Raw genomic sequence first — 14,306 nt, forward strand, 5'->3', positions numbered from 1 at the left:
AACCCACTTTTGTTTCTAACGGGAATCAATATAATTTCACAACACAAAAACTGCTATTGCAACTTAATTGTGATAGCACGATATATTCCGTCGGGAACTTTTTTGTAGGTAATAAAGAGTACTTTAAATATTTTATTATTTTTTAATAGTTTTTAGAGCATACGTATTTTATAGAAAAAAAAATAGCTGCTTTGAGTACAATTTTACTCATATTTTGCAAATTTTGCAAATGTTGCTGCAAATTTCTTAATATTTTTTAAAATAAATTATAATACTTACTTCATCATAGTTTAGCTTTCTTTTGGAAAAAAAAATGTATTTAATCGTTTTATTACTTTTGCAGCCTAATACTTTACGGTACAAACAAACAAAATATAAATTTTTCTTCTTTGTGATATATAGATAGTATAGATTAAAGTATGGTTTTAATACTCTAACTATTTAAGTTAGATATAAGTATAAATGAATAAATGAATACACTTTTATTGTACACCAAAGAAAAAAAAGTAGTTACAAAGATATAAATACATATAAAGAGAGTACAATTTGCTGGCCTTATCGCTACATAGCGATTTCATCCAGGCCAACCAATGGCGTAACAGGAAAAAACATAGAAAAGAGGTAGGTGGTGCAATAAATAAGATTTAAAATTATACAAATATATAAATAAAATAATAATTATCAAAGATTTATTAATAACTAGCTGTTGCCCGCGACTTCGTCTGCGTTTGATTTTGTTTTTTGATGTGGCATTCAATTTAGTTGTAGTTTAAAAACATTTGATGTATTCAGTATCGCGAAGTCTTAAATGAGGGGTTTGCTGCTATCCGCTGAGGAGCTCTGTCCTCTATCTGCCCACATTCATCAGATCTACACAAAGTTTGGGCAAAATTAAACACATATCAAAACCTCTATAGTACAAAAATAATTATTTAAATCGGTTATAATTTGTCGGAGTTATGGTGAAAATCGTCAAACACTATCATCCCCCCTCCCAAAGGAACCGATCTTAAAGTCGGGATACAAAGTATCCTATATTCCTTCTAACACTTCCAAGAATATGTTTTATTTGACGGCCGACTGGCGCAGTTGGCAGCGACCCTGTTTACTGAGTCCAAGGCCGTGGGTTCGATTCCCACAACTGGAAAATGTTTCTGTGACTGGGTGTTTATATGTATATTATAAGTATTTATTTATATTATTCATAAAAAAAAAAATCATCAGTTATCTTAGTACCCATAACACAAGTTACGCTTACTTAGTATATGTGTACAAAGTTTAATGAGGTTTTGGTTAAGTAGTTTTTGCGTGAAAGCGTAACAAACAAACTTACGTTGATATTTATAATATTAGTAGGGATAGGGATAGTCATAGGGATGAATTGATTAGATCTGTCTAGATGCAGCCGTAAAAGATAATGTGAATAATAAAAAATTAGACCTATTTGCCTAGCTGAGCTGAGCCAAGCTGAGCTGAAGTGAACTGAACTTAATTTAAGTGAAGTGAAGTGTAGTGAAGTAAGCTGAACTGAAGGGAAGTGAAGTGAATTGAAGTAAAGTGGAATGAAGTGATTTGAATTGAGCTGAAATTAGCTAAACTGAGCTGAACTAAGCTGAACTGAGCTGAATCGTGCTGAAGTAAGCTGAACTGAAGTGAGCTGAAGTCAAGTGAAGTATGGGGAAATGAAGTGAAGTGAACTACTGATGCGGAAAGTTAGAGATTTTGCACTAGTTAGTGACTTTAAATTTTTCCATTTTTGTACCAAAGAGTTTGTATTGGTCAGCATTATTTATAATTTATTACGTAATTTATCACAGAAATTTAGAAATGCAAAAATATTATGGTTCTTTAAATAGCGGTCATTCATATTATAATACTTTTGCAGCCTCATCATTACGCCATCGTTATCATATCAATCCACTACCGTCCCAATACAGGGTAAGGGTCACATTCCACAATAAGCAGGGCTTAATTCCGTAGTCCACCGCTCTGGTCCAATGTTCCCAAAGGTTGGTGGACTCCACAAACTTTTGAGAACATTATGGGGAACTCTCAGGCATGCATGTTTCCTCAAGATGTTTTTTTTCACCGTTGGAGCAAGTGATATTTGAATTGCTTAAAAAACGCACACTTAGGAAAGTTAGAGGCTGGTAGTCGAAGTCCCACCCACCGCTATACACTTAAATATTAAATGAATGATTAAAGAACGTCCTCGTTGGTCGTGATATAACTGCGGAAATGTTACTTTCCGCACTTGGATCACAATTTCAGTCGCGTCATAAAAAGAAGTGAGTAATTTTCATTTCGCTTCTATGCAAGCAGATGTTTAATAATACAAGCGCAGTCTGCTTATATATTCAAGATGCATTAGTGATATTATCTAGGAACGAGATGCTCAAGATGCTGAATATTCCAAAGTGAGCTTCAAATAACTTAAACTATTATTCAATTTCACAACAGCGAAGTTCACAGCGGTAAAAATATACTGACCTTATTTTGATTGTAAGAGATTAAGCTAAATTTTTCACGCGAAACAATGGCGCATTGTTAATTATATAATAAATCGTAAGCAGTCATCCTTACCAAATATCATAAATGCAAAAGTGTTTTTTGTTTGTTTGTCATTCCATCACGCCCTAAGTTTCAATCAACCTAATTTTTGGCTTGGAGTTAGTTGAAAGGACGCTGAGTAACATGGGCTAGTTTTAACCCCAGGAAAACAACAGTTTCGCAGGGGATTTGTATAGAACCATAACAAAAACAGGCGAAGAACGCAGGCAACAGCTAATATTCACATATTACTTAACTATGTTTTTAACATTAGAATTTTATAAGCTTACGATTAATACAAACTTGGAACTTTTTAAGACTCATTTTCAAGATGTCAACCAGTAGTTTATTGTTGTTTTTTGTTACCAGTAAATAGAATTATACATTTTATGTAGTAGGCTACATAAAATATATATTTATACATATACAGTTTTGATTGTAAAATTAGAAATATTTTTGTGATCGTACATTAAATTTACAAATAGTCTTGGGCATTTGTACTTTTTTCACACACTGTTACCCGCGTCTTCGACCGCGCTAAGTACGTTTTTTTTTTCAAATCCGTTTCAAGTCAGTTTTCTCGAGGTTTTTTTTTGTAGTTTATTATAAGTACTTTAATCATGTAGAACATAACTTTTATGTAACATCTATAGTTTCCGCAGTGTACGCCAAACAATAAATTATATAGACAAAATTTGCGACTTTAACTTAGAAGAAGAAGAGGAAGAAACACTTTATTGCACGTATAACATACAAGAAAAGAAACAGTAAGGAGTATACAGTACACAATGTAGACATGCAAAGGCGGCCTTATTGCAAATTTACCATGGCTCTCTAATTGTTTTTAATAAAAATATTGTTTGTTTTACTTCGTGATGTTTAGCGTCCTATTGGTGGAGAAATTCGTAGCCTATTCAGTACAAAAAAAGAATTATAAAAATTCGTATCGAAGAATAGATAAGTATGTATTGGTAAACGCAGCGTTCATAGATACCCAAAAAGATGGACGGGTGCCATGAAACGGGTCGCAGAGAGCCGCTCAACCCAAGTGGTAGTCGGAACTTCCTACAATAGACTTATGTCCAGCAGCGGCCGTCCATTGATAGACATGATTATTAGTATATGAAAGAATTGTTTGGAAAAGTCTATAATAGTAGATGTTTCTCAACAGATGCGTGAACTGCGCCACGAAAACCTCACGCCCTTCGTAGGCGTCTGTGTAGAGACCGGCGTAGCTTGCATCGCTACGGCATACTGCTCACGTGGATCCCTGGCCACCGTTCTGGAAGATAGAGACTTGCATTTAGACGATATGTTCGTTGCAAGTCTGGTAGCTGATCTGCTGCGAGGACTGACTTACATCCATGAGTCAGCGCTTATATCCCATGGGAATTTAACGTCCAGCAATTGCTTGGTTGATCGACGATGGGTTTTGCAGATCACGGACTATGGGCTGCACACTCTGAAGAGTAAGTTACCTCCTGATTATTGATGTTGTCTTGGTAGATTTAAATGCCGTCCTTCGGGTGTGGCGAAGCATCCGACGTGACTACCGACAGAAATATCCTGCCTTAGGTTAGCGATCCGGTACGAAGTTACGTAGAAACTAATTAAGAATGGTTTTAGTTATTCTGTAAGTTAACCCGCTACCATCTTAGACTACATCATTTACCACCAGGTTAGATTGCAGTCAAGGGCTAACTTATAGTATTATAAAAAAAAAAATAATGAGAAGAAATCTCATACACAGAAATGTAATGCTACGAGTTTTAATATTTCCATTTAAATACGAATTTGTAATACTTGTGGCCTCGTTGAAAAGCTATTTATGTATATTTGGAATTATTATTATGTACCCAATAATCTGTATATTCATATACATACTGATTTAAGCCGCTCTACTTAAGAATTTGGTGTCTACGTATGCCTATAACACTTTCATGTCTTTGTGGAAGCGATTCGTGAAACATAAACTTAAGAGCTTTGAATTGGTAGAAAGCTTTTATCGGAAGATATAAAGGCTCCCGTACAAAGAACGATCCGTCGCATCGATACGTCTTTTCAGAGTAACACAGTATGCCTATTTTATAACTACCACCATAAAAAAGAACATGTACACTCCACTTTTTACATCTATAGATATTTGGTTTTTGTGTCATCCATAGAGAATTTTGTTTTCCATACAGCAAGAGATTTAAAATCAATTCTTTCTTACCCTTCTTATAATATACAATCTTTTCATTACTTTTTGTACAGGCCACAGGTCTCCCACAATCAGAAGGGTTTAGGCCATAGTCCACCACGCTGGCCCAGTGCGGATTGGTGGACTCCACACGCCTTAAAGAACATTATAAACAACTCTCAGGCATGCAGGTTTCCTCACGATGTTTATCTTCATCGTTTAAGCAAGTGAGACTTTAATTGTTAGTTGGTGGTGCTGGTATTCGAACTCGGCCTCCCAAAGGTAAATCTGAAGCTCTAACTATTAGGCTATCACCGCTTTGTGCTACTTAAGTATTTATAGATAATATTGTTAATGTTTCTTTACAACCATAAGCCACTTATCAAATATCGCTCATACTATCGTCTACAGTTTTTTTGCCTGACAGAGATCGCTCTTTAGTGATAAAGTCGCCAATTGTACAAATTTTACATAAGTTATTATTGGATATGTTTCTTGGTGTACAATAAAGTATAGGTACTTCCTTTATTAATTATTCTCTTCTTAAATAAGGTGGCTGTGCCGACACGGAAGATGCACTTCGAATGGAAAAACGCATGCTGTGGAGAGCCCCTGAGTTGCTGCGAGACCAGACCGCTCTTCCCAGGGGGTCGCAGAAGGGGGACGTGTACTCTTTCGGCATCATATTGTATGAAATCCTCGGCAGGAATGGACCATGGGGCGACACCAATCTTACTCATACAGGTAATTTTCTGCACGGAAGCGTCATCTCCTAAGGATTTCTAATCTCCTAGTACAAATACTTTTTTTGGAGGGCTGTCGAATTAAACGTCTGGTCGTTTATTATGAATACTTTATAATAAATTATAGCAAGATAATCGGTAAAATGATAACGTAGTCATCAAGTGAACTTATTATGTATTTAATAGTGCTAAAGAGTTTGTTTTTGTTTATTATAACGTTATCTGTGGCACTTGTAGCTTTCGATAATCTTTTGTATTTAATACGTTAATTCTTAAGGGTAGTAGTATTTAAACGGGCGAATATGAATGTGCATTAAGAGTATTGTAATTAATGAATACGGCTCACTAAAATACTAAACAAGCGAATTTATTGTGGCGATTACAAATCTCTAAAATGGCGACTATTGATTACCCAGTCAAACTTATACCGACAGCTCGATTTTATTTGTCCCCATTTTACATAGGTACATGTTTTAAATTAAATTCTTATTATTCATTATGATGAATAGATTCTGTCTTTTGTATGCACATTCATGTAAATATGGTAGACTTACATTTATTAAAGACTAGCGGTTACATCCGCTTATAAGCAACCTTTAAAGATAGACATACGACATCGCAGACTTCTTTTTATAACCTTTAAAGGGGAACAACTTTGTCAAACATGATTTTATCGGTACTTTAACAATGTACGCAGCGAAAGTTCTCAAAAGGGAAAACTTAAACGTTAAAACATTCTTCATTTTATCGTCCTATGAGTCTATGCGTAGCAGTGTATAGTTTCCTCAATAAATGGGCTATCCAACACTCAAAGAATTTTTTAAATCGGACCAGCAGTTCCTGAGGTAATCGTGTTCAAGTGAACAAACAAACTCTTCAGCTTAATAATTTAGTATAAGATATATACTGTACTACAGAGATAATCGGGCGCGTAAGGCAACCTATTGGGGGTGTCTTCTTCCGACCACCACTTAGTGGTGTGGCAGCGCGACCGTCAGTCCTGGCCGTGTTGAAGTCTTGCTGGAGCGAGCGCCCGGACAGGCGCCCGGACGTACGACTAGTCCGGCTGAGACTGAAGGATATGCATGCTGGAATGTATGTTATTGCTATTTTATACTTTTTTAAGTAAGCGTTTCCACAGGATGAGATATACGTCAGTTATTCCCCGGACTTAAGAATTGACTACTTAGTCTGACTACAGATGCAAGATATATTTATTTATTTATTTATGAATATCCTTAGTATACTTACAGCTAGCCAAAACGTAAACTAAGTCAGGTACAGATGTACATTACAAAAATATTAGTTCATTTGTCTGAATATAATTTAGGAACTTAGCTAAACTTATATTAAATATATCAATTTGTTGGTTCTGAGCAATCATATTATTAAAAAACGAGAGCGCGCATAATGTTGGGCATTTCGAGCATAGTGCGTACGTATCGAATCGAGTGAAAATAGTGGTAATCTTTCCCTGCCTTTTACCAGACACTCGCACAGCTAACGAGCATTTTCTAAGTGTGTCCGGATTGTCAACCTAATTGTTAACGAGTAAGAAGTACATCACACACATGACATGGATATGTCACATGATATATCCTCTACCATCAGTCTAAAATATAAAAATATTTTACATTTACGCATAAAAATTTGCTATGTGCCTATTAGAATAAAGAAATATTTGACTTAATGAAAATATTTTAAAGGCTTTAGATGTACATTATTTACTGTCTCTGACACTTATCTGTGAAAACGAAACGCTAATAGTTTTTGAGTAAAACATTGCCATAGTTATTACTGAAAGAAATCAGATACATCCCTAACAAGCAAAAGTAAAATCAAGTGGCTCCTGACACTTTATTAGTTACGCGTCGCGTAGCGTAGGTACTATGCACGAGTCGATCTTTTAGCTTCAATAGGGTTGTCAAAAGTAAACACTTAGAATGTTTTGAATTAATTGATATGGAAAAATAAATATGCTTCTTTTGATATCATATTTTTACAGGATGATTCCTTATGAAATTATACTTATGCACCCTACAACAGTATTTCGCAATTCCGTTACACTTTGTATACTTTATAAATATATATATATCAGCAAATCGGTCGTCAAAATGAGTATATTTCTTATGTTAACCTTTTCCCGGGGCAAGGTCGCCTTTTGATCGCGTTTACTTTGACTCGTCTGGCAGTTTAGTCTGGACGAAACGCAAGACGTGCGAAGCATGCTGGAATAAAAGTAACAATTTCATTATCCTACCAGAGAAATATGCCAACGTCAAAATAGTGTTTTGTTATGCAATAAAATAACATGTTTTAAAACATTTTTCGGTATTCCTTTGTATATAGTAACAAGGAAAGTATTAGTAATTTCTAGATTTTTACTTTACACCGACCTAAAGATGTTGTAGAAAATATTTATTTCATGCTTTTTTGTTTTGTCAAAAAAAAATGTTCACGCTTATTGGTAGTTGAGTTACATAAGCAATTACAGATGCGTTCATAAAGTTAGATATAAATTATCTAACTTTTGCTTTATGATAAACAAAGGTAGGTACATGTGTGTGTGTGTGTTTCACGCGAGAAAATAATTAAGAAGATGAAAGGTAATTACATCATTATTAAAAGAACGGATAGTTGACATATTAGATGGAGATTCATATGAATGAATCTGAAAAAAAAAATCGTTACATATATAACAGCCTTATAGTTAAGCTTTAGTTTAACTCTCTACGGAACACCAATGACAAAAATGACGACCGAGTGGCGCAGTGGACAGCGACCGTGCTTTCTGAGCTCAACGCCGTGGGTACGATTCCCACAACTGTGTATTTGTGTATTTGTGTGATGAACATGAATATTTTTTTGTGCTGGGTGCTTATATGCATATTATAAGTATTTATGTATATAATTAAAATATTCATTAGTCTTCAAGTATCCATAACACAAGCTACGCTTAATTGGGGCTAGATGGCAATGTATGTACTGTCGTAGTATATTTTGTAATGTCGTATTATATGTGACGGCCGATTAGCGCAGTTGCCGTGGGTTCCATTCACAACAGGAAAACGTTTGCGTGATGAACATGAATGTTTTTCAGTGTCTGAGTGTTTATATATATTTTATAACTTTTCGTAGAAACATTCATCAGCCATCACATATCTTAGCACCTATAGCACTAGCTACGCTTACTTTGGGGCTAGATGGCGATGTGTGTATTGTCCTTGTATATATTTTTTTTTTAATTATGCAGGAAAACAAATATCTTCGACAACATGCTGGTTATGATGGAGAAATATGCATCGAACCTTGAAGGGCTGGTGGCAGCCAGGACAGAGCAAGTTTTGCTGGAGAAAAGGAGGGCTGATGATCTTCTCAACAGAATGCTGCCGAGGTACCACTTCCAGACTTCTTTATTTTCTTTTTATTATAGAGAGAGAGGTAAACAACTTTAGATATCCACTTAAAAATTTAGTTTGTATAAACCACAGAATTAAGAACAAACAGAACCCTCATTCACCCATGATTGTGTCCAAAAAGATTGACAACGCCCTGCAGAAGTCTCACTTCACGCCCGCTGAAAGTGGCTAGCCCACAATTGTTTCCCATTTTCCCACTTTTATTCCAAACGCTTAGAACATTAAAGGTTATTAATGTAAACTGCTCAATGGAATGAAGTGACTAACCACCTATCTAAGAAACACTACTAAAGTGGAATGGTTATTGATGCTTCAACATTAGGCGTGAGAACGGTTGCTGTATGTTCTTGATTCCGTTGCATAAACTCATTATATTTGCAGAAACGTGAGTACAAAACCTAATAGATAAATAAAATGAGTCATTCTTCACCACTTTTTTGTGCAAACACAGGCAATAAAGCGAATTTACGAGTGTTTTTTCCAAAAAAACCTGAGAAATAAATTTTGTATAGGACTTGCTTTAGCCCGCAGCTTCTTTCACGTTAAGTTTAATTTTGTATTTGGTAAATTAAAACTACAAAGATTTAAAAAAAGGCTTGCTGCTAAAAGAAAAAATATGAATGTAAATTACTTAAAAATTAGAAACTTTCATATAAATTTTCATCCCCTATATAGGCATCAGCCTAAGGAGTTGGAATTTTTGAAATTTGTGTAACGTATTTCTTTTTTTTTAATCGAAATCGATCGAAAACCTAAAATCAAAGTTTCCTGGATGTAACTTGAAAAATAAATTGATAAATGAAGGATTTTATACAAACTTTCATCCCCCATTTAACCCTCTTAGGGTAGAAATTTTCAAAAATCTTTCGTAGCGGACACCTAGGTTGTAATTAGTATCTGTGTGCAAAATTTCTGTGCGTTGTTAGACCAGTCAGTCAGTCAGTAAATCAGTCACCTTTGCCTTTTGCGTATATAGAGATTAAGTAATTAAAGTGTCAAGAATTTAAGAACCTATTATAAATTAACATAATTATTAAACTATTATTATTAATTAACTAGCTTATTCTTTGTCTAGAGTCGTCTATTTCAAATCTGCTTCGGTTTTTTACAAACAAATAAACCAGAAAGTAGGCGTAAAGGCAAAAGCAATTTCGAGTTAGTTAGGTAAACCGGTTAGTTCCGGTTAGTTGAGTAAATTCGAACTGAGAAAGGTTTTTCTAATTATCGGTAAAACCAACGAAGCCGAATTATAAACGCAATCGATACCGACATATAGGTAAAGGCCGAAAATAATTTAACTTTTTTTAAATTTAATTACAATATTTGTTATTTATACACAAACAAATGAACAAACAAACAATGAGACAAACTTTCGCATTTATAATATTAGTATATATTATTAGAACATAATTTGAACACAAAGTTTGAACGTTTACGCTACATTATTGTTTCTTTTTTAGTTATCCCTATCCCTAACCCTATCCTTATCCCTACTAATATTATAAATGTCAATGTAAGTTTGTTTGTTACGCTTTCACGCAAAAACTACTTAACCAATCCTCATGAAACTTTGTACACATATTTTTGAAAGTGTTAGAAGTAATATAGGATACTTTTTATCCCGAAATTAAGCTCGTCAATCATGAGAGGGGATGAAAGTATTTGACGATTTAACACCATACCTCCGACAAATAATAACCGATTTAAATAATTATTTTTGTACTACAGAGGTTATAATATTTGCTTAATTTTGCCGAGTTTGTTTAGATCTGAATGTGGTTTTAGAAAGAGGGCAGAACTCCTAAGCGGACAGCATCAAACCCCTTTAGCGATACTGAATACTTTATTTTTTTTTAGAACTACAGCTAAATTGAATGCGACATCAAAAAGCAAATCAAACGCAAAATCAATCGCGGGCAACAGCTAGTATAGTATAAAGAAAAGTGGTATACAAGTCTCGGCTGAAATAAAAAATTAATTTTGAAGTTTAACTTTAACTTCGGATATTACTTCGCCTAATGTTATTGTCGTAGTTCGGGACTCAGTAAAGTAATAAACAGTTACAGTCTATCAACTGCAAAGATAAAACCGTACAGTATTTGAAAAATGGTAGTACCTTGTGTGTAAAGCACATAATTAAGAACATAATCCTCCTTCGGCCAATATTGCATTCAAAAACAGAGAAGTCGTCCCGAAAACGCTTCGCAACCGCGGAAGCGGAAGCTCGCAAAGTTTTCCCCCCTCTAATGTTCTGAACGTTTGCCATTATATGAGGAACATTTAATGGCAAACGTTCAGAACATTAGAGGTAAAATAATTTCTGTCAACTGCTAAATTAATGAATCGCCTGTTCGAGAAACACTACTAAAGTGGAGTGGTTTTTGATGCTTCAATATTAGTCGTGTACACGGATTCTGTATGTTCTTATTCTGTGGTTTTCTTATTATTCTGTGGTGTAAAGATATTTAATGCAATCTCAAAATCAATAGCCGAAAAAGTGGCTATAAGCAATGTATTTTATTCAATTCTGCAACTTAAGCCTCAGAACTAGATTGTTTAACTATATGTTAAGTAAATTGACAAAATTTTGTATTTCTTTTTATTTCGTTATCACATTATTATATGTCATACAAATAAATACATTTCATTTAATTTGTACAAGTGTGCACACATTTGAATATAAAATGAGTTAATATTTTTAAAATTACTTTAGCCATAACATATATAGAACAATTATATCTTTAGTCTCTTACTATATTGTAACACGTTCAACGCAGCTGTATAAGAGTTACGTGTTAAGAATTAGAGCTACGGATGGCTAAACTTTGTTTTAGTGGAAACGGTCATATAGCCATAGCCTAGCTTCGACCTCTGCTTATCTGCCTAGCACATCTATCTCCAAAAGTGGGTTTCCACTAAAGCAGAGACGACGAGAGATGGGCGTTGTCGACTGGCGAAGTGTTCAGGTTACTTTTACTGTGAAGCGGAAATTTGAGCTGACAATGACAGCTGAAATGAGCGGGGCAATCCTGCCACCAGTTCAGATAAGTGAACAGTTTAGGGTAGTTGGTCATATGACGCCTTCACGCGCGGCATATTGCTCACATCTCCTTTAAGGTTAACCACAGAAAAGTAAGACTTCTTCGTTCTGCTTTAATGGTGTCCACCGAAGTTAAGCGGAGATGAGATGTGGAAATAACGATATCCGATTGGTTATTCACTATATATCTCGTCTACCTTCTGCTCTTCTGCGGGCCTTTCTTAGTCATTGGAGTGTCAGTGTGATGGTCTCAGCTTTGGTCCCCCGTTGGACTGAGACCTCGCTGGGCGAGATTTGGCTGTTGATTAATATGATGATTCAATAGGACAGTGGCAGAAGCCCTAAAGCGCGGGGAGCCGGTTCAAGCTGAAAGCTACGACTGCGTCACCATTTACTTCAGTGATATTGTCGGATTCACAAATTTGGCCGCCATCAACACCCCTATGCAGGTAAGTACCTTTTAAGTTTAAACAATGAAAACTAATTTTTTTTTTTAATTTACATACATGCTTGTGTTTTTGGTACTAAGAGGTTCCCGTGTTACCGTGGGAATTTAGGGACAGTAGTAGATTTTTCGCAAAGTAAAGTCGCGGAACGCGCTATGTTGGGAACATTTAGCAAAGTAAAGTCGCGGAACGCGCTATGTTAGGAACATCTCTCATCTCTCCGCGTTAGAATTCGCAACGACGAAATCCGTAGAAGAACCAAGGTCACCGGCATAGCTCAAAGGATAAGCAAGTTGAAGTGGCAGTGGGCGGGTCATGTCTGTCGTAGGAACGATGGCCGTTTGGGCAGACGTGTTCTGGAGTGGAGACCGCGAATCGGTAAGCGCAGTGTGGGACGACCTCCAGCCCGCAGGACAGATGACCTTAAAAAGGTTGCTGGAAGCGGCTAGATGAGAAGGCAGAGGACCGTGTTCAGCAGTGGACGTTTGTGGGGTGTTGCTGATGATTATGACGAGGAGATTGTTAGACTTCGGGGTAGTACAATATCTTATGATACTTAACTACTAATTGGTAACACAACCAAGCCGTAGGTAGATTCTTAACGCTTAGAGGCAGCGGAGGTCAGAAGAAATCACGCATAAAATCTATGGCGGTCTAGATGCAGACAGACAGACAAAAATTAAAAAAAAACAGTTTTTCATAAAACAGCCTCGGACGATCTGATCCAAAAAAAATGCCCCCTCAAACAAAAGCTAGGTACGCCCATGCTGACTCTTGCCAATATGAAGTGTTCCAATTTTCTCAGCCCAACTTATGCTCTCCATTCGGTGCCAACATCACATTTTATATTACCACTAGCAGTCGCTTATAAATCGATTTAAAAAGATAGACATAAGGTGGTGGAAAGAACTTTGGTATACACGATTTTATCGAAATTTAATTCGCTTACGCAGCGCACGTAGCGGAAGCTCTCAAAAGGAAATAAAACCCGATTTTGAAACATTTTTCAATGGTGATATGCTCCAATTGGTCTTAGCGTGATGTTGTGTAGACGCCTTCCTCGATTAATAGGCTATCCATCAACGAAATAATTTTTTTAATTGTTTGTTTGTTAATCTGAACTCTCTGAGATCATCGCGTTCAAGTTAACAAACAAACAAACTCTTCAGCTTCGTATATTTTTATAAGACAGTACGTGAATTCAATATAGATAGGTATTTATATCAATTTTACCTTAACTGAAAATGATTATAATAAATTCGGAAAACATTAATACATTTACACGCGCAATTTTTCTCTTAATCTAAATCAGTCAAGTGAAACACTTGTCTAAATTTGACAAAAGAATTTGCTACATTTCATAACAATAGCTTTAAATTTAATTTATTAGGAATTCCAGAATTCGTTTGTTGCGAAGCAAATAATTTCTTTTATTTTGGTTATTTCCTATATTTTATCTATTAAAATGTTTCACCATTAGATATGTATTAGAAGATATTATACATGACATCAAATATCTTACAGATATTATGATGACATCTTTGCCGTTTGAACCGGCATGGACAGTCTCCATTCGATCTAATTGATTGGACAATCTAACTCTGAAGTACATTGCTAGTTTTTTTACGTGTTCCAACTCGTCGCCTGGTGACTGGGTCACGGGAACCATCGCAACCCAGCCAGCGGTGCACACCGAGGCAGACCCTCCTCCAAGGCTACATAAACACCATCAAAGGCACACCGAGAACCCCATGTTCTCGGTGTGCCTTTGAAGCCTCATGGTTTGGCATTTAAACTCGAGGACTTGGCTCCGACGGTTGGCAGAATGCCCGTATCCATCGCCCTTAGATCCTTGTCAAGGGGGTAGGCGTCGGTTGTGCCGAGTGCGCTATCTGTTAACGGCCGACGGTTCTGCGACGGAGCGGA

The 14,306-nt window shown here is 35.9% G+C and overlaps 1 protein-coding gene across 1 annotated transcript in view; it reads left to right on the forward strand.

The window, feature by feature from the left end:
- Positions 1-14,306, forward strand: part of LOC120629341 (guanylate cyclase 32E) — a 79,583-nt gene that overhangs the window by 57,071 nt on the left and 8,206 nt on the right. Inside the window, exons 12-16 of the mRNA XM_039898259.1 lie at positions 3,722-4,019; positions 5,285-5,476; positions 6,393-6,570; positions 8,729-8,869; positions 12,260-12,383. Coding sequence (XP_039754193.1) covers positions 3,722-4,019; positions 5,285-5,476; positions 6,393-6,570; positions 8,729-8,869; positions 12,260-12,383 — 933 coding nt within the window. The remainder of the gene's footprint in view (positions 1-3,721; positions 4,020-5,284; positions 5,477-6,392; positions 6,571-8,728; positions 8,870-12,259; positions 12,384-14,306) is intronic.

Source organism: Pararge aegeria, chromosome 14, assembly GCF_905163445.1.
Source record: "Pararge aegeria chromosome 14, ilParAegt1.1, whole genome shotgun sequence".
In the NCBI taxonomy this organism is placed as follows: domain Eukaryota; kingdom Metazoa; phylum Arthropoda; class Insecta; order Lepidoptera; family Nymphalidae; genus Pararge; species Pararge aegeria.